This window comes from Gracilinanus agilis, chromosome 6 (assembly GCF_016433145.1).
Source record: "Gracilinanus agilis isolate LMUSP501 chromosome 6, AgileGrace, whole genome shotgun sequence".
Classification (NCBI taxonomy): domain Eukaryota; kingdom Metazoa; phylum Chordata; class Mammalia; order Didelphimorphia; family Didelphidae; genus Gracilinanus; species Gracilinanus agilis.
The window spans coordinates 268,862,668-268,887,096 of NC_058135.1; the positions used below are offsets into that span (position 1 = coordinate 268,862,668).

Below are 24,429 nucleotides of genomic sequence, written 5' to 3' on the forward strand. Positions count from 1 at the left end.
GGCAGGTGGTATTATTATCCCCATTTTATAGATGAGGAAACCAAGACTTGGGCAGTGAGGTGTCACCATGGCTAGAGTGCTGGACCCGGAGTCAGGAAGACCTGACTTTAAATCCAGCATCTGTCCCCTTGGACATGTCAGGCGACTTCTCTTGCCCCTCTCAGCCCTACACTTGGGATTCTAGGACCATTTTTGGTTTTGAGCTGGGGGAGAAGATGATAGCCAAATAGTCCCTCTTCCTGCACCCTTCTTTAGGCCAAGGGTTAGTTGTTGAGGGACCAAAAGAGGGTCCCATGGGGGGTCTGTTTGACTCTCAAGGATGGGATGGACTAGTGGCTCCTGTGTTGTACTTAGAATCAGGAAGACAAGACTTCTCTTAGATGCTTAATAGCTTGTTGACTTTGGGCAAATCACATGCCCTTTCTTGGCCTCAGTGTCCTCATCTGTAAAAAGAGGATGGTAATAGCATCTACTTTCCAGACTTGTCTGGAACGAAATAATGCATGTCAAGAATTTTTTCAACCTTAAGAAAATTTGAGTTCAAATCCTGCCTGTGCCGGAAAGTCATTGAAACTCACCAGGCTTCAATTTCCTCATCTATAAGGAAAAGATTTATTAGATGGCGCCAAGGGTTGCTTCCCAGTTCTAATATCTTCTGAGCCTGGGAAATTGCTAAATGAATGTGATCCTAGGAAAAGACCTCAGAGGCCAGGTAGTTCAGCCTCCTTGTTTTAGAAAGGGGGGAAAGTGACTTTCTCATTATTATAGTTAATATTATCCAGACGAATGGATCCCAAGGGCTGGCCTCTGTAGAGATGAAAATTAATATACAAGAACCAAATTTTATATTTTTATAAAGTTTTATTAATAATAAACTAACATAAAAAAACTAGAGTGAAAAGGTGCTAAACTAGCTTCAACCACACTTGTGAAGAAGAGAGAGAAGAGGGAGGAACTACAGAATTCATAAAACAATAACATGACCACACCAACGTGGAGACACGCAGGAGAGATTCAAGGGAATTTTGGGAAATACTAAGGGACTTATGGGGGATGAAGTCTAAGGTTCAAAATCTTCATTTATACATTTCAAAGTCCTGGGTTCAAATCCCAGATCTCACACTCAATACTCCAGGCAACTCTGAGGCTAGACATGGCAGGACAATTATAATCTGCAATGGTGGAAGGCATTTCCTGACTGGGAGTTCTCTGCCTTGAAGTCACAAGTCTGAACCTTTGCTCTCCCCTTCCCCCAAGAAAAAGTGTTTACATAAAATTTTTGATGTTTAATATTATATACAGATAAATATATATAATATACATTTATATGTAAATATAACAGAATATAAATTGATATATACATATAATATATAATATACATTTCTCTATTACTAAAAATAATTCTATAGTATGTATAATATCATATATGATTTTTGGAGTTTAATGTGTGTAAATTTGTGCAAATATATGTAGTATACAGTAAGAGTAAGAGGAGCTTCTGGGGTAGCACAACAAGTCCCAAAGCTAAAAGTTAAAATGTTAAAATTTGGACCTCTGACTCTTGAACACACCTTCCTATTGATGCCATCATGTCCTTCAAACCTCCTGGGAAGAGATCTTCTATGCAAATTGGCTGCAACCATCCAATGTCAACCGGATGGACAAATTTATTTACACATACCTAAGAGATCTCTGAAACACCATCCCATTTTATTTTTAGACACATGTAGTGAGGAACCATCATACCAATCAATTGATAACATCTATGAGGTTCCAGATGATATTCCAGATTATGTGTGGGCTAAAAATTCAAATGAGGTGGGCAGGATATTGTCAGCGGAACCAGTAAAGATAGAGGCGAAAGAAGGCTTACCTCCAAGAATTCCTCAGTTCAGACTTAGTCAAGAAGTGATAGAAGGAGTGAAACCCATCATAGAGAGTTTATTGGAGCAAGGGATATTAAAATATGGATTTTCGCAATACAATACACCAATCATGCCAATAAAGAAAACAAAATTATCTCCTGATGGGAAGACTCAATGGCGTTTAGTTCAAGATCTAAGAGCAATAAATGACCTTGTGCAAAAGACCTATGCCGTGGTACCAAGTCCATCGCAAATCATTGCAGCAATTCCACCTGAAGCTGCTTGGTTTACTGTTCTGGACTTGAGCTCTGCGTACTTCTCTGTTCCCCTGCACAGAGACAGCCAGAAGCTGTTCGCTTTCTCCTGGGAAGGTAAATCTGTTTTCTGGACACGTTTGCCCCAGGGATTTGCAGATTCAGCTTCACTCTTTTGCCAAATTCTGCAGAGAGACCTTGAGTCGATAACATTCCTTGACAGCAAAATGGTACATTATGTTGATGACATCCTGCTAATGTCACCATCTGCTGAAGTCTGTTACACTGATAGCGTACACTTGATCAAAGAGCTAGGCAAAAGGGGCCATAAAATTTCCAAATCGAAACTTCAATTCGTGAAGGAAAAAGTAAATTATTTAGGATTCATCCTAGAGAAAGGCTCCAGAAGAATTTCCAAAAAGAGAACACAAGATATACAAAATTCGAGTTTGCCTAAGACCAAAAAGCAACTCAGGGCAATCATAGGAATAACGAGCTTCTGTAGAAACTGGATTCCAGGTTATGCTTACATCGCAAGACCTCTGATAGAGCTAACCAAAAAGGAAGTTCCAGAACCCTTAAAGCTGAATAAAGAACATATCCATGCATTAGAGAAATTGAAATCACTTACTCTATCAGCTCCAGCCCTAGGTATCCCTGATGATGACAAACCATTCCTACTATATGTGCATGAAGACAAAGGGATAGCCTCCAGTGTTCTCACACAAACATTTGGAAATAGACTTAGACCAGTTGCTTAGTACAGCTCTAAGTTAGATTCAGTGATTTGTGGTATACCTAGTTGTTTAAAAGCCATAGCTGCTGTAGCCATCATGATTAGAAAATCTTCATCCTTGGTATTAGGGAGTGAACTGAAAGTATTTTTCCAACACCAAGTGGAATCTACTTTAAGAAACACCAACTTACAGGCATTCACTTCTCAGAGATTATCAAGATACCAAGCGATTCTGTTGGCTAGTGAAAATATAACTTTTCACTGGTGCAGAAACATAAATCCTGCCACTCTGATTCCAGATTTACCTCTGGAAGGAGAAAGTCTACACATCTGTGAAGATGCACTTAACATCATGCATAAAACAAGACCTGATTTAGATGATAAGCCAATGAAAGACCCTGATATTACCTTATTCACAGATGGATCATCATATGTAGTAGGCAATCAGAGATATACTGAAGCAGCCGTAGTGACAGCTAAAGACATGTCCCTACAACAACGACCACAAGACCCAGAAACTATGCAAAACAAAGATCAATTAGCACCAACTGAACAATCGAGCAAGCCCTCAGTAAATCCAAAATCTATTCATAAGACCATAGAAACAGAGCAGCAAACAGAACAACAATCAGAGCATGAATCAGAAGCAGAAGTAGACCAAGTACCAGTAAACAATCAGATTTTACACCCAAATGATTATCCCAATCTCAATCACTTAGAAGAATCATCTGTAAATAATTATGATAATGAAAAAGAATCAATGAAGGAAGAAGACACAACATTTGATTTGCAATCAATACCAGATCTAGAAACTGATGACGACGAATGAATGAAAGCACAAAGACTTAATTACGAACTTTTATTTTTTGGTTACCTATAATAATCATCTTTATTAAAATCATAAAAGAAAAGAAGAAGAGAAAATAATCATATATGATAGACATTTAAAAATTTGTTCCTGACACAAATCAGAAGGTGACAAGCGCTGGTGCATCAAGCAACACAAATCAGAAGTTGACAAGCGCGGGTGCATCGAACATCTCACTTGTTGCTGACTACGCAGATCGTCACGAGGACAGCAAACCTGAGAACTACAAAGACATCCGTGACCAAATACATCTATCGTAAAGAGGACATCCACACTGTGAAGAGGAACATCGAATCAGCGTGGGACACATGTATTTGGAAAAGAGATAACTTACACCCAACAGAATTCTCACTGCACACAACACTAGATTCCATCCAAGCAGTACATGCTAATTGCAAAAGAATTCCGGTAGAGTAAGTATGTAACACGTCATTACACGGATAAGTCAATAGACAACACATAAAACATTTTCTTGACTTCACATTTACATGTGAAACATAAACTTTCACTTAAGAGAGAAGGGTATATCTGCCTTAGTAAAAGAAAGTCTCTTACTATGGTACAGATACCGTTCTACTCAAATCACCTGACATGTCATGTACATATGTAATTTTGATTACTAACCATTAGCAATAAGTTTTACTAACACACAGGGACAGTTTAGTTAGTTTAGTAAGTTAGTAAAGGGACAGATTTTTCTAAATTTTTCTTTGTAAATATTGTACATAACAAAGGTCTATGGTTTAACCAATAGACTTACAAAAGATATAGGCTTACTTATTATTACTAACATTTCTAACATAGGCACAAGTGTACTAACCTATTCATACACTAACTTTAGCAAGAGAACTAGAATTTAGAAGTTTATTTACAAAAAATATTTGCAAAACTTTTCTTAGTTAATATTATCTGAGTAGTTCATAAAATTAGGTAATCCATAGATAGGATTCATTACTTTGTTCTAGTTAGCAAAAATTAGCCTTAAAAATGTGTGAATGTTTAAAATGTAATTTGTTTTCCTTTCTGTTCAAAATTTTTTTTGAAAAAATGAAATCCCCATTCCTCTCCTATACTTTTACCTTATCCCGTCTTAGTTTTAGCTTATTTAGTTGTAGCATAGTTTAGGAGATAGCAACCTTTTATTATTTTGCAAACTTAGTTAGGGATAAGAGCTTAGTAAGAATTTAGCTTAGTATAAGAGTAGTAATCCCTTAGACTTTAGTAACTATTAAAATGGTGCTAGTTGCACATTTTGAAAAAAAAAGGGGCATTTGTAGTATACAGAATTGGGGTCATATAGTTTTTTCTAGCTTTGGCTGAGTTCCAAAAGCTGTTAGAGGTTTGGAATCTTGAGGAAAAGTGAGTTGGCTGGATCTTCCATGGAGGGAGGTTGTGAATGAGCCGAGCTGCTTTGATTACCTATCTTTAATATTGAAATTTAGCCTAGCTTTAACATATTTACTTAAGAAATTATTATTTTAGATAAACCCTTTATAACTTCCTTTCCTAATACCATCCCTGCCTTCCCTCCCTTACCTTATATGTCTGTGGAGTTAATAAGGAGAGTAATTAGAGAGGAGTTAAATCTATGAAGGGTACCTAATTGCCACCATTAGTTATAGTTAGTCAGTCATCATTTATTCCCTTTAGATAGCAATAGCACTTTGTAAAGCTGAGTTTAAAGGCAGGTCCTTACTCAGACTCCATCTTTACTTCCCTTCCCCACCTGAGGTTCCTGAGACAACTGATAGGGCTTTCCTTTGATCCACCTTCCTAACAAACATCCTTCAAAAAATAAAGCCTTTTGTGTTTCAACAGCCCTATTAGTATAATTTGTCTGTTAGTTATCAAGAGGGAAGAAGAGGGAAAGAAACAACATACTCTGGGCTTAGAGGGAAGCTGGGCATCCATCTTGAAGGAAGGTGTTACTTCAAAACAGGTCCCTTCCTGTGAAATTAACTAAAGCCTGTTTGTTAATTTCAATCTAGTCTATTTCCCTCAGCTTGTGTTTGAGTCTAAGTCCCAGTCTGTAAGCTTGCTGTGTTTGTCTGTTTAGTTTAATTTCTCCTCTCCCTGAAGATCTCTGTTTCCCTTCTGTGTTATACTCCTGACTTCAGTCCTATTATACCCTGAATCTCCTTTAATCCCAGCCTACCTGTAACCGAGATTACCTACTTAGCAAGTCTCCAACATCCTCCTTTCAAACTTCCTTATACCCCCACCTTTCCTCAAATTTCCTCATAACATATATGAGTATAATATTTGATGTTTTATATTGTATACATATATACATATTTCATAAACATGTACGTAGATCTATGTAATTTTAGTTTTAATAGTATATATACTGTACCTATGTACAAATGTGTATATAGAATTGATGTTTCATATTATATAACTATATGCATATATCATATATAATTTTAGTGTTTAATAGTATATATACTGTTTATATATAAAAATGGACAAATAGGTGCATGGCTCTATATAATGGATTTTATAGTCTATAAATATATACATGTATATATATATATAATTTTAGTGTTTAATAGTATATACATATATGTGTATATATGTATCCAGAGAAAGCTCTTGCTCTCCAGCACACCTAACTCGTCCCCGTTGTCCTTCTAGATCTTGGGAGCTGTGATTCTCGGCTTCGGAATCTGGATCCTGGCTGACAGAAGCAGCTTCATCTCTGTTCTTCGTAAGTCTCCTTAGGTGGCTGGATTAAGGGGGGGCACCCTGAGCCTGAGGGCTGTCCATTTCTCATCACGGGCTCTTTTTCTTCTGGTCTCTGTTGCCATCCCAGGGAGGAAAGGGTGGTGGGTGGAAGCCCCCCTGGTCTAGGTCCTTTGCTCTGGCTCTTAGATCCAGGGTGTTTTGATGTGTATAAAGTGTGTTATTATGATTGGGAAAGTTGACCTCTCAGTTCAGCTCTAGACTTAGAGGACTTGTATATTAGGAAGACCTGAGATCGAATCCTGCCTCTGATATTTATAAGTCCAGGACCTTTGGCAAGACACTTAAGCTATCTGCTGTCTCGGGCAAATCCTGAGGATTCATCTACTGAGTCATCAAAAGAGTTCCTGCAGGAACAAAATCCCAGACCTTTCTCATAGTCCGCTGTTGACGTATACTAGTGCTTGGAACCCCAGAAGAGGAGTGAGACGTCCTGGGTTGGCTCCTGGCCTGCTAGGAGTCCTTAAGAAAGTCATTTTGCCCTTCTCTTTCCCATTTTCCTTCCATGTAAAAGGAATATAATGATTTCTACTCCTTCTATGGTCCCAAGAATGCTATGTGGACCAGAGAGATATCAAACAACGTCCATTGCTTATTGTGTGCCCGCCATGATGAATCTGAGCCACAGTTCATTGATTTCACTCCCAGTGTGGAAACTCTCCACTGGTGCAGATTGGAAACTCATCTGAAATCAATCAACAGAAACCTGCTGAGGGTGCTGTCCTTGGTAAGGAACCAGAAGCCAAAAATTAAGTGATGTGCATCTGGCCACAGAGACAGGATATGAATTCTCTGTCTTCCTGCCCCCAAAGCCTGCCTATCTCTGCTGCACTAGGACACCTGAGAAGTATCTCTGTAAATTCTGAGTTCTTTTTCAAACAAAATATTTTTGAGGCAGATAGGTGGATAGAGAGTCAGGTCTGGAAATGGGAGATCCTGGGTTCAAATGTGGCCTCAGACACTTCTCAGCTGTGTGACTCTGGGCAAGTCATTTAACCCCCATCGTCTAGCCTTTATCGCTCTTCTGCCTTGGAACCAATACACAGTATTGATTCTAAGACAGAAGGTAAAGGGTTAAAAACAACAGATGTTTATTACTATCTTTTATCTTCCCATCTCTTAGATTTCCTCCTCTGTTCCTTCTTCCTTCCCCTTCCAGAGAGCCATTTCTTCGAACAAAAAAAACCTCTGAGTTCTTAAGAAGATCCTTGAGTCCAGGATATTTTTAACATAATTATTTGAAAAATCAGGATGGTTTTATAGGAGAAAAAGTAATGAACTGGAAGAAGAAAGAGAGAATCCTGTCTCTTGACACTAATTGCATGGCCCAAGGGTGAATTCAGAGCCTCAGTTTTCCTTTCTATAAAAACGAGAGATTTAGATAAAAATTTATCTATTTCCAATTGACTGGTGGCCATCTCTACTTAGACTTTTCCAGGAGCAGCTCAGAGGAATGTGTACACAATTAAAATTCCAGCCCTTTTCCTCACCCTTCATTCCTAACTTCCTATTTCCATTGATGGGGCCACTATCCTCTCTGTCATCAAGACTTAAGACATTGGAGTCATCTTTGGCTCTTCCCACCCTCTCCTTCACTCTCTACAGCCAACCCATTCTCTAGTCTGCTCATTTTGCACTCAAACCCATCTTTCTCCACTTACATAAATAATTCCCTCATTCAAGCCCTCATCATTTATCATCTGGATGATTATAAGAGCCTCCTAAATGTCCTCCCTGTCCTCAGTCTACCCTTTTTTTTTTAACCCCTCACCTTCTGTCTTAGAGTCAATATTGTGTATTGGCTCCAAGGCAGAAGTGTGGTAAGGGTAGGCAATGGGGATCAAGTGACTTGCCCAGGGTCACACAGCTGGGAAGTGTCTGAGGTTGGATTTGAACCCAGGACCTCCCGTCTCTAGGCCTGGCTCTCATTCCACTGAGCTACCCCTCTACCTTTTTTTTTTTTAAACATTTATTAATATTCATTTTTTAGAAAAGTTAACATGGTTACATAATTCATGCTCCTACTTTCCCCTTCACCCCTTGCCCTCCCCCCCACCCATGGCTGACACACATTTCCACTGGTTTTAACATGTGTCATTGATCAAGACCTATTTCCAAATTGTTGGTAGTTGCATTGGAGTGGTAGTTTCGAGTCTACATCCCCAATCATGTCCGCCTCAATCCATGTGTTCAAGCAGCTGCTTTTCTTCTGCATTTCCATTCCTGCAGTTCTTTCTCTGAATGTGGATAGTGTTCTTTACCATAAGTCCCTCAGAATCAGTCTACCCTTTTTAAAAATTCATCCTATACATAGCAACCAAAATCTTATCCCAGCTATAGTTTGGGACAAGTTACTCCCCTACTCTAAAGCTTCTGATGGCTCCCTATTGCGTATAGGCTAAAACCTGGAATCTTCAGCCTGGAACAATCTGTCCGCAGTCTATAATTCCTGTCTTTTTACCCATTGTGTCCCTCCCCTCTATGCTTTTTATGTGTCAGACAAATGGAAATATTTGTGGATCTTGCCCAGCCATTCTTGCCTCAGTTGCCTCATGAAGGCTACTTGCCCTCCATCCCTTTCGTATTGAATCTGCAATGCTCTGCCTTTTTTTTTTTTTTAACTCTTACCTCCCATCTTAGAATCAATACTGTGTATATATTCCAAGGCAGAAGAGTCATAAAGGGTAGGCAATGGGGGTTAAGCCACACAGCTAGGAAGTATCTGAGGCCATATTTGAACCCAGGACCGCCTGTCTATAGGCTCTTCTTGAAGGCATTCAATGAGAACCCCACTGCCTCTCAGGGTGGCTTGTTCCAGCTCTGGTCAGCTCTCACCATTACCATGTTTTTGCTGACAATGGAGCCTGTTTGTTTCTACCATCTCCCTCTTGCTTCTAGTGCTGTGCTCTGGAGCTAAAGAGGACACGTTTCATTGCCTTTCAAAATGATTATTATTCAAGTCTTGGAATGGTGTCATTATGCCCCCCTCCCTTCTGCGGGCCAAACACCCCTGACTCCTTCAGCTGTTCCTCTATGGCAAGGATTTCGAGTCACAGGAAACTGTCTAGAACTGGAAGGGACCTCAGAAGGCATCTTTCCAACCTTCTCATTTTTCACTGGAGGAAACTAAGGACGGGGGAAGTGAAGCCACTTTATGTCCAATGTCCAAAAGGGATTATGTTTTGGAGACAGGATTTGAACTCGGGTCCCCGGCTCCAGAACCAGGGTCCCTCCCCAGGACCCAGGACTTCAAGGCCCATTTGCACCCAGGGAGACAAGGCTTGGGATGTCCTCCTGCCTCTGGGTGAGGCTCCGGCTCCTCGCCGTTCTGTTCCCAGGCGTTTGCCCACCTCTCTCCAGGGGCACCAGCGACTGGTGTTTCTCATTTCTCTCCCTCCTCTCCGAACAGCTGCTGGATGGGTACCAGCCAGGGAAGGGGTGGCAGCTGTTTGTTTGCATAAAGTGGAACCCCGGAGAGCCTGGGGTGGATGGGGGGAGCAGCCCACACCTGCGGCCGCCCGTCCTCCTAAGAGAGGGGGATCGGAAGCGAGGGCCGTCCTGTGCCAGCTGCCTCTGGTCGTCCCCCGGGAGGAGGCTGGTCCCATTCTGGTCGGGCCTTACCGCCCGTTTGCCATGGTTAGCTGTCTTCTTCCTTCCGGGGGCTGGGAGGGCTGGGGATTTCCTGCCTCAACCCAGGATCCCTCCCACCCAGCTGCACCCTCTCTCCTCCCACCCCTGTGGTAACCTGAGTGCCTTTACAAGGGACGCTCCTCCTGGGGGCCTGGCATGGCCGAAGGGGGCAGGGGAGCGAAGAGAGGACAAATCTCCCTGGGCTTGGCCCCTTGCCTGGGCTTCCTGGGCATCAGGCCAGCCGAGCAAGGTCCAACGAGCCCTCCCACGTTCTGGTCTTGGCACTCGTATTCCAATGGGCCGTAGACCGAAGATGACTTGCCATGGGGGAAGGGATCTTCTCACTGTTCCCCTCTTTCCACTTAGACCTCATTCCCTGACATATTTTTGGATCCAGTGGCCCCGGCCTCCCGGCCATCCCCAAACAAAACCCTCCATCCCTCATCTCTGGGCATTTTCATCCCATCATCCCGCCTACCTGGAGAGCTCACCCTCCTGGGCCCAGACTACCGACGTCTCTGGCTTCCTTTTAGTCCCAGCTTCTACAGGAAACGTTCCCCAATCCCTCTTGTCTCCAACTTTCCCCCCTTTGATTTCCTCCTTATCCAGTGTATCTGTTTGCTTGTTGTTTCCCCCATTAGATCGTAAGCTCCTTGCAGGCAGGGACTTTCTGCTGCCTCTGTTTGTATCTGAAACGCTTAGCACAATGCTTGGCACACAGTGGGGAATCAGGGAGTCTTTAGGGATTAATCAGAGTTTTCAGTGCTGCCTTTGGACTCAGAAGATCTAAGTTCAAGTCCAGGGTCCTCCTCTCAGAGCAGATATGCAACTCTGGGTAACACAAATGGAACCTCAGACTAGCAGATCTGGAAGATGACTCTAAACATTTTAAGCTGGACGTATGTTTTCCATTCTATCCCCAGAACAAGTGAGGAAACTGAGGTGAAGGGTCTTGCTCAAGGTCATCAACCCTTAGAGGAAGGCACTATAGCTATCTCCATTTTGCAGTTGAGGAAACCAAGGCAAAGTTTAGATGACTTATACAGGATCAACAAGCTTTGGAGGGAGGTGCTATTACTATCTCCATTTTGCAATTGAGGAAACTGAGGTAGAGTGAGGTGAAGGGTCTTGATCAAGGTCATCAACCCTTAGAGGGAGGCACTATAGCTATCTCCATTTTGCAGTTGAGGAAACCGAGGCAGACAAAGTTTAGATGACTTATACAGGATCAACAAGCTTTGGAGGGAGGTGCTATTACTATCTCCATTTTGCAATTGAGGAAACTGAGGTAGACTTTATTAGGGGCAGTGAGGTGGTGCAGTGGTCTGAGAGCCAAACCTAGAGATGGAAGGGCCTGGGTTCAAATCTGACCTCAGATAGCTGTGTGACTCTGGACAAGTCACTTAATCCCGATTGATTTATTTACCCCTTACCACTTTTCTGCCTTGGAGCCAATACTCAGTACTGATTCCAAGACAGAAGGCAAGGGGTTTAGAAAAAATAGACTTTACCGGTATATGTAATTTTTGCATCACTTAGATTTCCCCCCATAACACGCCCCTTCTCCCTTCTAGAAACCCATCCCTTAAAAACTATGTTTTTTTAGTAATGGAGTCTGACAGCATCCCATCTGCTGAAAGGTGGAGACGACCAGTTTGTGTCTCCTGTGTGGAGCCATTTCCTCTTCTGGTTTACCTTCCTCCTTCCTGAGCTGCCCATTTAGGGTGGGAAAGCCCTGTCATCATTATTAATGATGCTGCTAAGGTCTTTCATCTGGATCCTGTACCTGCTTATTAACCCTTTACTCAGGGCAAAAGATTTAGGGCAGCACGAGACTCTTCTCCCATGACCTACAAAGAGGGAAACTGAGGCCCATCTCCTAAGCTTTCTGTCTCCTCACAGTCTCTCCAGCCTCTTTCATCTAATGATCCCTGCATCTCAAACAAGCACTTACCTCATGACTCTTTCCTGGGAGCTAGGTGGGTGGCAGATGGGCAGCTCGTCATCCTCAGGGAAACAGACTTGCCCCAGGACGTGCTGATGAGGGAATATGAAGCAGCACCTTCACCGTGGGGTGGGCAGGCTGGAGCTACCCTTTGTGGGCGACCAATGGGGATTGGGCTCATTCCTGGTTGGGGGAACTTAAAGGGTGATGGCATCATTTTGCCCCAAGGGTATCCTGGGACTGCATCAGTGTTCTTGGCACAGTTGGCCAGGAGGAGCTCTCTCCCTCACTTACCATCAGCAGTTGCCAAATCCTGTTGATCCCATCTTGAAACCAGTTTTCAGTCATCTCCTCCATCCCATTCCCACTGGACCCATCCAAGTACAAGCTTACAAAAGCATTCTTCCTCTTGCCCCCTTTCTTAGAAGCAATTAGGCTTCACAGTGATCCTCGAGGAGGGAAAAGCTGAGTTTAAATCTGACCTTAGACACTTACTAACTGGGTGACCCTGGGCAAGTCACTTTTCTTCTGCCTGTCTTAGTTTCTCATCTGTGAAATGGGAACTATAATTATGCTTACTTCCTGAGGAATCCAATGAGATAACATTTCTAAAGCATTTTGCAGACCTTAAAGTGCCATAAAAAGCTGGCAGTTATTGTCATTATTACATACAAATCTCCTAATCTAAATCTTGCCTTCAGAATAGAGTGTAGATTTTTCTACCTGGTATCCAAAGCCCTCAACAAGGGGATGGGCCACCCTATCTTTCCAGTCTTTTTTTTTTTAACATTTACTTTTCTATCTTAAAAATAATTCTAAGACAGAATGGGCAAATAAGGGCTAGGTAAATAGGAGTTAAGTGACTTGCTTAGGGTCATACAGCTAGGAAGTGTCTGAGGCTAGACTGGAACCCAAATCCTCTAGATCCCATTGTGCTACCCCATAATCTTTCCAATCTTAACTTATATATTCCCTTCTCTGGTTAATTCTATCCAACATACTTCCTTCTAACCATGTTAAAAATGAATATTAATAAATGTTTAAAAAAAAACATACTTCCTTCTCTTCCTTTCATGAGTTGGTTTGTGCTGATCCTCAAGCCTTCTTTTCCCTCCTTCCCTCAGCCCATTGAGTTTCTATCCATCTTATAAAATCCAGCTCAGATATTGACTACTACAGAAAACCTTTCCTGATTCCATCCCAACCAAATCCAGGAAGGACCTTTCTCTTCTGACTTCATTGTTGTTTTGAAATTTTTTTCTGATACTTTTAATTGAATTCTCCTGAGTATAAGGAGCCCTGGATTCAGAGTCAGAAGACCTGGGTTCAAATCCTGCCTCTATCACTTAATAGCTATGTGACTTTGGTGGTCACTTAAGCTCCCTGGGCCTCAGTTTCCTCATTTGTAAAATGAGGAAGTTGGACTTAGATGACCTCTGGGTCACCGGCTCTAAATCTATGATTCTGTGGCAGTTAGGTGGCACAGTGGATAGAGTGCCAAGTCTGTAGTCAGGAAGACTCATCATCCTAAGTTCAAATCCAGCCTCAGATACTTACTAGCTGTGTTACCCTAGGTAAGTCACTTAACCCTATTTGTTTCAGTTTCCTCATCTAAAAAAATAAGCTGGAGAAGGAAATGGCAAACTACTCCAGTACCTTTGCCAAGAAAACCTCAAATGGGGTTACAAAGAGTCAGACACCATTGAAAAATGACTTTACAACAACAAAATGGTTTTACGAATGTGGTGATCAGAACTTCTGTAAACTTGGTCTTGTTCTCTACTGGTCAGCACAATGCTCTATCCACAGTAGTTGCTTAATACACACACTTTGTTGTTTTCCATCAAGACATCAATCAGCAAGCATTTATTATCATGATAAGAAATGTAAAAACTAATACCTGTCCTCAAGGAGCTTCTATTCTAATGGGGGAACCAGCATGTCAAGAAATCAATCCATCTAAGCTACATGCAGGGGGGATGGAAGATCCCTTTGAAAAGGAAGTTATCATCATCTGAGAAGGAAGATACCCTTTGCAGAAGATAAAATTTGAGCTGACTCTTCAGGGAAACCAGGGAAACCTGAGAGATGGAGACAGTGGTAGAGAGAGAGCATGCTAGCCATAGGAGACTGTCCTTGCTGTTGGCCAGATAAAATATAAAAGTTCCTAAGTGAAAAACCCATGGAATGGCCAGAGAATGCCTCTTCCCCAAATAATTCATTAAAGCAACTGACTATGGCAGAAAAAGCTTCAGAGCCATCTTTTTTTTTTTTTTTTTTAAACCCTTACCTTCCATCTCGGAGTCAATACTATGTATTCGCTCCAAGGCAGAAGAGTGGTAAGGGCTAGGCAATGGGGGTTAAGTGACTTGCCCAGGGTCACACAGCTGGGAAGTGTCTGACGTCAGATTTGAACCTAGGACCTCCCATCTCTAGGCCTGGCTCTCAATCCACTGAGCTACCCAGCTGCCCGCAGAGCTATCTTTTAAAGAAATAAATGAGGTATATAAATGCTGTCCAAAGGTGGAATGGGATGTCTTCCAAAATGGTGGATTCCCCCTCTCTGGAGCCTTCGAACAGAGCCTGGTTGGCCACTTATTTGGAATGTTGTAGGTGAAATCTCTGGTCATGAATGGATCAAGACAAGATGCTATCCAAGATCCTGTCTAACTCTCAGATTCTATATTCCTGACTCTCCAACCTAGTGGCCTTTCCACCATAGAGGTGGTCATTTTTTTTCTTTTTTTTCTTTAAATTTTTGGACTAGAACTATGACTTCATCAGGGTAGGAAATACCTCAGTGAGGAAATTCCCTTCACCCAGGCAAATAGACAACTGTCTGGTAACTTACCACTGTGGACCCACGGGACTTGAACCCAGGACTTTCTGACCCTGAGGTCTGCTTTCTATCTACTAGGCCAGTCTACCTATCATAATTTTCATAGGACCACAAATCTTAGAATGTAAAGGGTCCTGACCTCCCTATGAAGGTAGAAGATGTCAGTTCAAGCACCATCATTGTTACCTTACTCTTGGGCAGATCATTTTGAGTGATCAATAAGTACCTGCTTAGTACCAGGTGCTTCACCCAAGTCTCAATTTCCTCTTCTATAAACTGAGGATAATAATCCCTGCCTTGCTACGTGCAGGATTTGTCAAGAGCAACTATGATAACATTCATATTGGGACCATGTAAGCTGAAGAGTATTTATTGCACAAATGAAAACATATGATATTTCTTATGAGTCTCTCTTCTGGTTCCTATTTCTTGATTCTGGGGTGACAAATTTGGGGGGGAAAACTGGGAAGGGAATGACCATATCCTCTTTTTCTTTCGCCAGAGACCTCGAACAACCTGAAGATTGGGGCATATGTCTTCATCGGGGTCGGGGCCGTGACCATGATCATGGGTTTCTTGGGTTGCATTGGTGCCGTCAATGAGATTCGATGCCTCTTAGGGCTGGTGAGTGGTAACCCCGATGGGGGCTCTTGTCTTTCTCTTTGGTCTTCTACCACATTCCAATATAAAGGACTTAGAGACTGATATTGGTAGGACTAGCCCTTGCCCATTGTCCCATGCGGCATAGCCAGGCTAGCTCCGTCATTAGGCACCTAACTTCCCTTGGCCTTGGTTTCCTCACCTGTAAAGTGAGGAGGACCAGTTAGATGGCCACTGAGTTTCCTTCTGTCCTAAGATCTTCATAGATGCTGTAGCTTTGACACGTGCCAAGTGGGGTATCCTTTGCTGATTCCCCCCATCTCTGTATCCATTGTTTTTTTCTTTCCAGTACTTTACTGCCCTCCTTCTGATCCTCGTGGCCCAGGTGACAGCTGGAGTTCTTGTCTACTTCCACAAAGACAAGGTAAGCGCTATCTGTTCCTTCAAAGGATGGACCATTCTGTGAGTGAGCAAGGACAGCTGCTGACCAAACCGACATTGGCTCCTTTCCTTCCATTATCCCAAGAGAGGGATCTTGAGTTGTCTATGCCAATGTATGGCAGCTAGGTGATAGTGAATAGAGCGCTGGGTTTGGAATCAGGGAGACTCATCTTCATGAGTTCAAACCCAGCCTCAAGGCACTTACTAGCTGTGTGACTCTGGGTAAGTCACTAACTTTGTTTGCCTCAGTTTTCTCATCTGTAAAATAAGCTGGAGAAGGAAATAGCAAACTACTCCGGTGTCTCTGCCAAGAAAAACCCAAATGATGTCATAAAGAATTAGACAGGACTTCTATAGCAAAAATGAATAACATGGAAATAGGTATCAAGTGATAACATTTGTATAACTTGTTGGAATTGCTTGTTGGTCTGGAAAGGGAGAGGGAAAGAAAATGAATCATGGAAACATGGAAAAATATTTAAAACTATCACTAAAAAAAGTCAGACAGGACTGAAAAAAAGATTGGCTAACAACAGAGGCCAATAGAGAGAGACTTTTTGGTCTTAGGATATCTTTAAACTCTTTCAATTATTGAGAATCCTCCTCTTCCACCCCCTACCCTAAGAGCTTTTGTTCACATGGGTTATATCTATTGATAGTTACCATATTTGAAATTAAAATATCTTGGTGTTATAAATTTTTTTGACTTCATGGACCCCTTGGAAGAGCCTTGGACACGCTCAAGGCTCCTTGGACTACACTTTGACAATTGCTTGTCTAGGTCATGCCTGCTAGATATCCAGGGAAAAACTCTACCCTCAGCCAAATCACAATCATAGAATATCAGAGCTGCATAGGATCTTGTCTCTGAACAAGCTATATATTTAGAATAAGAACACTTGGATTTGAAATTGGCTTTTCCACTGGTTGTATGACCTTGGACAAGTAATAGTCTCTCTGGACCTCAGTTTTCATTTTCTGAGAGGAGGGAGTTAGGTCAGATGTCACTGGTGCTCTTTCTGCAGGGGTCTAGGTTCAACCCTGGTGCCTGGAAACCAACATTGTTTTTTTTTATCTGCATCCCTGTCCAGAGACCAGTCATAATGACCAGCCTTCTACCAGGGTGATGGAAGAATCTATCCAAGTAGGAACATCAGGTGATCAGAGGATCCAGGCACTGAGGATGGGAAGAAAGCATAGGATTGGGTGTTAGGAGGCTTGAGTTCACTCATGAGTTCTGCTACCAACTGATGACCCTGGACAAGTCACAACTTCTCTGGGCTTTGGTTCTTCAGCTGAGCTATAAAATGAAGGGATTAGACAAGATGATCTCTAAGGTCTCTCCCAACTCTGACACTACATGTTCCAAGGTATCTCCCAACCTTAGAATTCTACGATATCATAGGATAGTCCCTATTCTGACATTCTGGGTTTTAAGATCTCTTTCCACTTATCATCCCATGTTCTAAGGCTTCTAGTTCTGACATGCTATGTTCTAGAGTGCCTTCCAATGTTAACATTTTCTAAGGCTCTAAGGTCCCTTCCAGCTCTGACATTCGATATATTTTTTCTTTTTCTTTTTTTAACCCTTACCTTCCATTTTAGAAACAATACAATATTGGTTTCAAGGTAGAAGAGCCCTAACGGCTAGGAGATGGGGGTTAAGTGACTTGACCAGGGTCACACAGCTAAGAAGTGTCTGAAGTCAAATTTGAACCCAGGACTTTCATCCACTGAGTGACATAACTGTCCCCATGACATTCAACGTTTCAAGCATCTTCCCAGTTCTGACATTCTGTGTTCCCAAATCCCTTCCAATGCTAACATTCCATATTCTAACATTCCTTCCAGCTCTGACATCATTCAATATTCCAAGTAGACTTCCAATCTGACATTCTGTTTCCTAAGAGCCCCATCTCACACTCTGACATTCTGCCTTCTATGGGCCTTTCATTTCTACCATTCTGTGTTGCAAATTCTCTTCCAGCTCTCAGATTTGATGAGTGTGCCAATGATGCCAATGCACACAGGGGCCGTAATCGGAGGGTACATCACTTAGCACCTAGGTCTCTAGACTCGTTGTACAGCCTGGTTTCTGCTAGCCTGAACTGCCTCACCTAGGGCATCATCCTACTTCACAGAATCATGGAATGGTAGAAAGGGCCTCCATGACCACCTAGCCCAACCCAAAGCTGGAGAAGAATCTTCTCTCCACCTTAACCCCGAAGCAGCCATTCAGCTTCTGGTTGAAGATTTCCAATGATGGAGAAACCCCTTGGTTCCAAGATAGCCCGATTCCCTACCAGGCCACAGTATTAGAACATTTTTTTTTTCTGATATCAAGCCTCCACGTGCCAGCACTGTGCTCTAGCACTGCCCTCTGGGCCAAGCAGACCAGTTGAATTCTTCTTTTGGGTGATAGCCCTTCAGGTATTTGAAGACAACTTTCATACTTTGTCACCGAAGACTTCTCACTTCCTTCAACCAATGCTCTTAGGTTCCTTTATCATCTCAGTCACCTGCCAACTTATCAGTGTCCTTCCTAAAAAGGGAAGTCCAGAACTGCCTACAATGTATGATACTCTCTGTGCCCTGGTCTAGTCTTTAGCAGTGCTTCAGTTTCTCCTCTTGATGTTGTTGTTTAGTTGTTTCCATCATGTCTAACTCTTTGGGACCCCATTTAGAGTTTTTATAATTGAGAAAGTCACTGGGGTGGTTTGCAATTTTCTCCCTCAGTTCATCTGACTGATGAGGAAACTGAGGCAAAAAGAGTTAAGTGACTTGTCCGAGGTCACAGGACTTATGACAAAGAATGCTATCCATCTTCAAGGAAAGAACTGGTGTAGGAATGCAAATGGAAGTGTAGGATTTTTCATGTGTTTGAGTATATGTTTGGAGGTTTCGGTTTCATAAGATTTTTTACTTATGAAAATGAATAATATGGAAACATGTTTTGTGTGATAATATATGTATAACTCAGACTGAATTGCTTGTCAACTCCAGAAGGGCAGAAGGAAGAAGGCAGGGAGACAACACGAATTATATAAATTTGGAAAACTTACGTGTAAATTTGTTATTAAAATAAAATAAAGATAGGGGGCAGCTGGGTAGCTCAGTGGAGTGAGAGTCAGGCCTAGAGACAGGAGGTCCTAGGTTCAAACCCGGCCTCAGCCACTTCCCAGCTGTGTGACCCTGGGCAAGTCACTTGACCCCTGTTGCCCACCCTTACCAATCTTCCACCTATGAGACAATACACCGAAATACAAGGGTTAAAAATAAAATAAAATAAAATAAAGATAAAACCAGAGTCACACAGCTACTAAGTGTCTAAGTCTAGATTGGAACTCACTAGAGTTTTCCTGACTCTAGGTCTGGCGCTGTAGCCTCACTGTGCCACCTAGCTGCCCACCCTTCTTTCTTAGAGGACAGCAAGAAAATAAGACTCTCCCTCTTTCCCATCCCACTGATGTCATGGGCTGCGGCTGATGTTGTTTGTCCATGAAGAAACAATTTTATTTTTCTTTTTACCTTCAACCCATATTAATTCCCTATGGGAGAACAAATAGGTTGGTACCTTTCTTTTTTTTATTATTTTAAATTTAATTTTTTTTTAGAAAAATTTTTTCCATGGTTACATGTTTCATGTTCTTACTCTCTGCCCCCAAGCCCCTCTCCCCCATAGCTGACGCACATTTCCACTGGTTTCTTCATGTGTCATCAATCAAGATCTATTTCCATATTATTGATAGTTGTTCTAGGGTGGTCATTTAGAGTTTACTTCCCAAATCATGTCCACATCAACCCATGTGTTCAAGCAGTTGTTTTTCTTCTGTGTTTTCACTCCTGTAGTTCTTTCTCTGAATGTGGGTAGCGTTCTTTTTCATAAATCCCTCAGAATTGTCCTGGGTCATTGCATTGCTGCTAGTACAGAAGTCCATTACATTCAGTTGTGCCACAGTGTATCTGTCTCTGTGTATAAGGTTCTCCTGGTTCTGCTCCTTTCACTCTGCATCACTTCCTGGAGGTCATTCTAGTTCGCATGGAATTCCTCCAGTTTATTGTTCCTTTGAGCTCTCATGGGGAAAACCAGGAGAGTTAACTTAAATATTAAATGTGGGTCCAGAAGGGTGTGTAGGAGACAGGAATGACAAAAGATGGGGACCTAACAAGTTAGGGAGACTGGGTTTAACTGCTAAGGGAAATGTCTGTTAACAGAAGTGGCAGTTAGGCCTAACTGTCACCCTGCACCATCTAGACAAGGGGCCTATGGAAACTAGCAAGCAAATGACAAGAATTTATAACAAATTTAATCAAGAGAACTATGGTAAAGGATGGGAATAGGGGTTTCTACACTTCAAGACTAAGGGCAAACCACAGGGTCAGGGGAGGGACTTATCTACACTGAACTGAGACCTAAAACAAGACAGGGCCCAAAAATATCAGGACAGAAGTGGGTATCCTCACAGCAGAGTCCTGACACACTCCGGTGATGTTGCAGCTCCTCCAGGACCACTAGCTGTACTCTTTCAGGTGGGTAGATTCTGGGAGCTAACCCAGCCCAAGTTAACCTGCAACTCAGGTTGGGATTAATAGTCTCTACCAAAATCTCCCACAAGTAGATGACAGTCTTCCTTCAGGATCCTAGGGAATCAGGATGCAAACTCCAATTCCTCTGAGGTCTCCCAGGGTCAGTTACAACTTGTCCCAACCACCATGGAGTCCGTCTCAGAGAGATAGGGGTACACTTCCTGCTTCCCCATTCCATTTGGAATTCTCTAGCCCATCCTGTTAGGTCTCCTAAATAATAACTAAGTAATCCTTCTCACAACAGTTCCACCCTTTGCACAAAGCCAAAATTAACAATATTTTGATATTTGTGCACTACAAACTAAACTAAAATTCTAATCCAAAATGACAAACAACCTACACTAACTCTATTCTATCTAATACTCTCCTACTCTACCCTACACTAGGGATTTTAACAAGGAAAGGTAAAATAAATACATTGAATGGTTACATAGTTCAAAGCACACAGCAACAAGTAACAATGCAAAAATTTCCAACAAAATTAACAAAATCAACAGCAAATATGAAATATCAACACAAAAGTCAAAACAAACATCAAACACAACTCCTATTCTAATACAGAAATATCTTACCAACTAATAAATGCAAACAATTTTGAAAAAATACATTTTCAACACAAAACTGCATGTTTTACAGCAAAATTACAACAAAACATTAAACTCACTTATGCAAATTACATTTAAATGTTTGCAACTCAATTCGTATCTACTTTTTCACAGAATTTACATTTATACACATATATACATATGATACATACATACAATACACACATAATATATACATGCACGATATACAGATCAAATATGCATATATACACCCTTTACATATATACAATACTTGTACTATAATACAATTTACAATATACACATACTATTTACACAACTATTTACATTATTTGTGATATGCGATCTATAGTATGTTATATGTTCTTCATTTAATGCAATTTTGTTATGTTTGTTGTATTTGCACTTTAATGTACATTAGTACCTATCTTATCCTCTAATCTAATCCAATACTATATCCCTAACTAAGTAATAACTAAGTAATCCTCCTTACAACAACAGAGCACAACAGTATTCCATCACCAACAGATGCCACAATTTGTTCAGCCATTCCCCAACTGAAGGACATACCTTCATTTTCCAGTTTTTTGCCACCACAAAAAGCAAGGCTATAAATATTTTTGTACAAGTCTTTTCCCCTATAGTCTCTTTGGGGTACGAACCCAGCAATAGTAAGGCTGGATGAAAGGGTAGGCAGTCTTTTAGCGCTCTTTGGGCATGGTTCCAAATTGCCATCCAGAATGGTTGGATCAATTCACAACTCCACCAGCAATGCATTAATGTCCCAATTTTGCCACATCCCCTCCAGCATTTATTATTCTCCCCTGCTGTCATTTTAGCCAATCTGCTAGGTGTGAGGTGATACTTCAGAGTTGTTTTGATTTGCATTTCTCTAATTGTTAGAGATTTAGAACACTTTCTCATGTGCTTATTGATAGTTTTTATTTCTTTATCTGAAAATTGCCTATTCATGTCCCTTGCCCATTTGTCAATTGGGAGATGGCTTGATTTTTTTTTTGTACATTTGATTTAGCTCCTTGTATATTTGAATAATTAGACCTTTGTCAGAGTTTTTTGTTATAAAGATTTTTTCCCCAGTTTGTTGTTTCCCTTCTGGTTTTGCTTGCATTGTTCTTGTTTGTACAAAAATTTTTTAACTTAATGTAATCAAAATTATTTATTTTACATTTTGTAACTTTTTCTAGCTCTTGCTTGGTTTTAAAATCTTTCCTTTCCCAGAGATCTGACAAGTATACTATTCTGTGTTTACCTAATTTTCTTATAGTTTCCTTCTTTATATTCAAGTCATTCACCCATTCTGAATTTACCTTGGTGTAGGGTGTGAGATGTTGACCTAAAACTAATCTCTCCCATATTGTTTTCCAAATTTCCCAACAGTTTTTCTCAAATAATGGATTTATGTCCCAAAAGTTGGGCTCTTTGGGTTTATCATAGACTGTCTTGCTGATATCACTTACTCCAAGTCTATTCCTCTGATCCTCCCTTCTGTCTCTTAGCCAGTACCATATTGTTTTGATGACCACTGCTTTATAGTATAGTTTAATATCTGATACTGCTATGCCAGCTTCCTTCACATGTTTTTTCATTATTTCTCTTGATATTCTTGATCTTTTGTTCTTCCAAATGAACTTTGTTATAGTTTTTTCTAATTCTGTAAAAAAGTTTATTGGTAGTTTGATAGGTATGGCACTAAATAAGTAAATTAATTTAGGTAGAATGGCCATTTTTATTATGTTAGCTCATCCTACCCATGAGCAATCAATGTTTTTCCAATTGTTTAGATCTAGTTTTAATTGTTTGAAAAATGTTTTGTAGTTGTGTTCATATAATTCCTGTGTTTGCTTTGGTTGATAGATTCCTAAGTGTTTTCTGTTGTCTAGGGTGATTTTAAATGGTGTTTCTCTTTCTAACTCTTGCAGCTGTGATGTGTTGGATATATATAGAAATGCTGATGATTTATGTGCATTTATTTTGTATCCTGCAAGTTTGCTAAAGTTGTTGATTATTTCTACAAGCTTCTTAGTTGATTCTCTAGGATTTTTTAAGTAGACCATCATATCATCTGCAAAGAGTGATAGCTTAGTTCCTCATTACCTATTTTAATACCTTCTATTTCTTTTTCTTCTCTAATTGCCACTGCTAGTGTTTCTAGTACAATGTTAAATAATAGAGGTGGTGGTACCTCTCTTTTGTCCCAATGGTCAGCTTGACCCAAGAGTTAGGACCCATTTAAGGTTGGAACCTTTCTGAAAGAAGGACAAAGGAGATGCTCCCTGCTTCTCTCCAGGGTCACACTCTTGGTGTCATCTTTGACCCTTGCTTTCTTTCCTTCACCCCCCCCCCCCAATACCATCACCTGTTAATCTGGTCTTGTGATTTTCTACCTTCACAAAACATCTCATGTACATTTACTTCTTCCCTCTGACAGTCACAACCCCAGGCCAGACCATCATCTCTCTCCTGGACAATGACAATAGCCTTCAAGCTAGTCTCTCTGTTTTAGGTCTCCTCCTATTCAAAGCCACTTTCCACTCATCTGCTAAAGTAAGCATCCCAAAGCTTGGGTCTGACCATGTCACCTCTTCACCATTCAGTCAGCTCCAATGGGACCTTATTCCCTCCAGGGTCAAATATACAATCCTTTTTTGGGCTTCATAAACATGGACCTTCCTACCTTTTGAAATATTTTAATATCTAATCATTTAATATTTAAATTTTAAAATTTTATAATTTTAATAACAAATTTCCACATAAACTTTCCAAACTTATACGATCCATATTATTTCTCTTTCTTCTTCCCTTCCTCCTCCCAGAGCTGGCAAGCAATTCAATCGGGTTATGCATGTATTATCATGCAGAACATAGTTCCATATAATTCATTTTTAAGAGAATAATCTTATGACACCAAAACCCACAAACAAAGTCTCAAATAAACAAGTGATAAATCATATGCTTTCATCTTTGTTCCTACTCCATTAGTTCTTTCTCTGGAGGTGGATAGCATTCTTTTTCATAAGTCCCTCAGAATTGTTCTGGATTGTTGTATGGCTGAGAATAGCTAAATCTATCACATTTGATCATCCCATAATGTTTCAGATATTGTGTATAATGTTCTCCTGGTTCTGCCTATTTCACTCTGCATCAGCTCTTTCTGAAATCATCCTGTTCTTCATTCCTTATAACATAATATTCCATCACTGTCATATATCACAATGTGTTCAGCCATTCCCCAATTGAAGGGCATCCCTTTAGTTTCCAGTTCTTTGCCACCACAAAGAGCAAGGCTATAGATATTTTTGTACACACAGTGGATCTTCCTACCTTTCCAGGCTCCTTCC

The 24,429-nt window shown here is 41.0% G+C and overlaps 1 protein-coding gene across 1 annotated transcript in view; it reads left to right on the forward strand.

The window, feature by feature from the left end:
* The window catches only part of CD82 (CD82 molecule), a 151,437-nt gene that overhangs the window by 112,754 nt on the left and 14,254 nt on the right, over positions 1-24,429 (forward strand). The window contains exons 2-4 of the mRNA XM_044681859.1: positions 6,358-6,430; positions 15,382-15,503; positions 15,829-15,903. Coding sequence (XP_044537794.1) covers positions 6,358-6,430; positions 15,382-15,503; positions 15,829-15,903 — 270 coding nt within the window. The remainder of the gene's footprint in view (positions 1-6,357; positions 6,431-15,381; positions 15,504-15,828; positions 15,904-24,429) is intronic.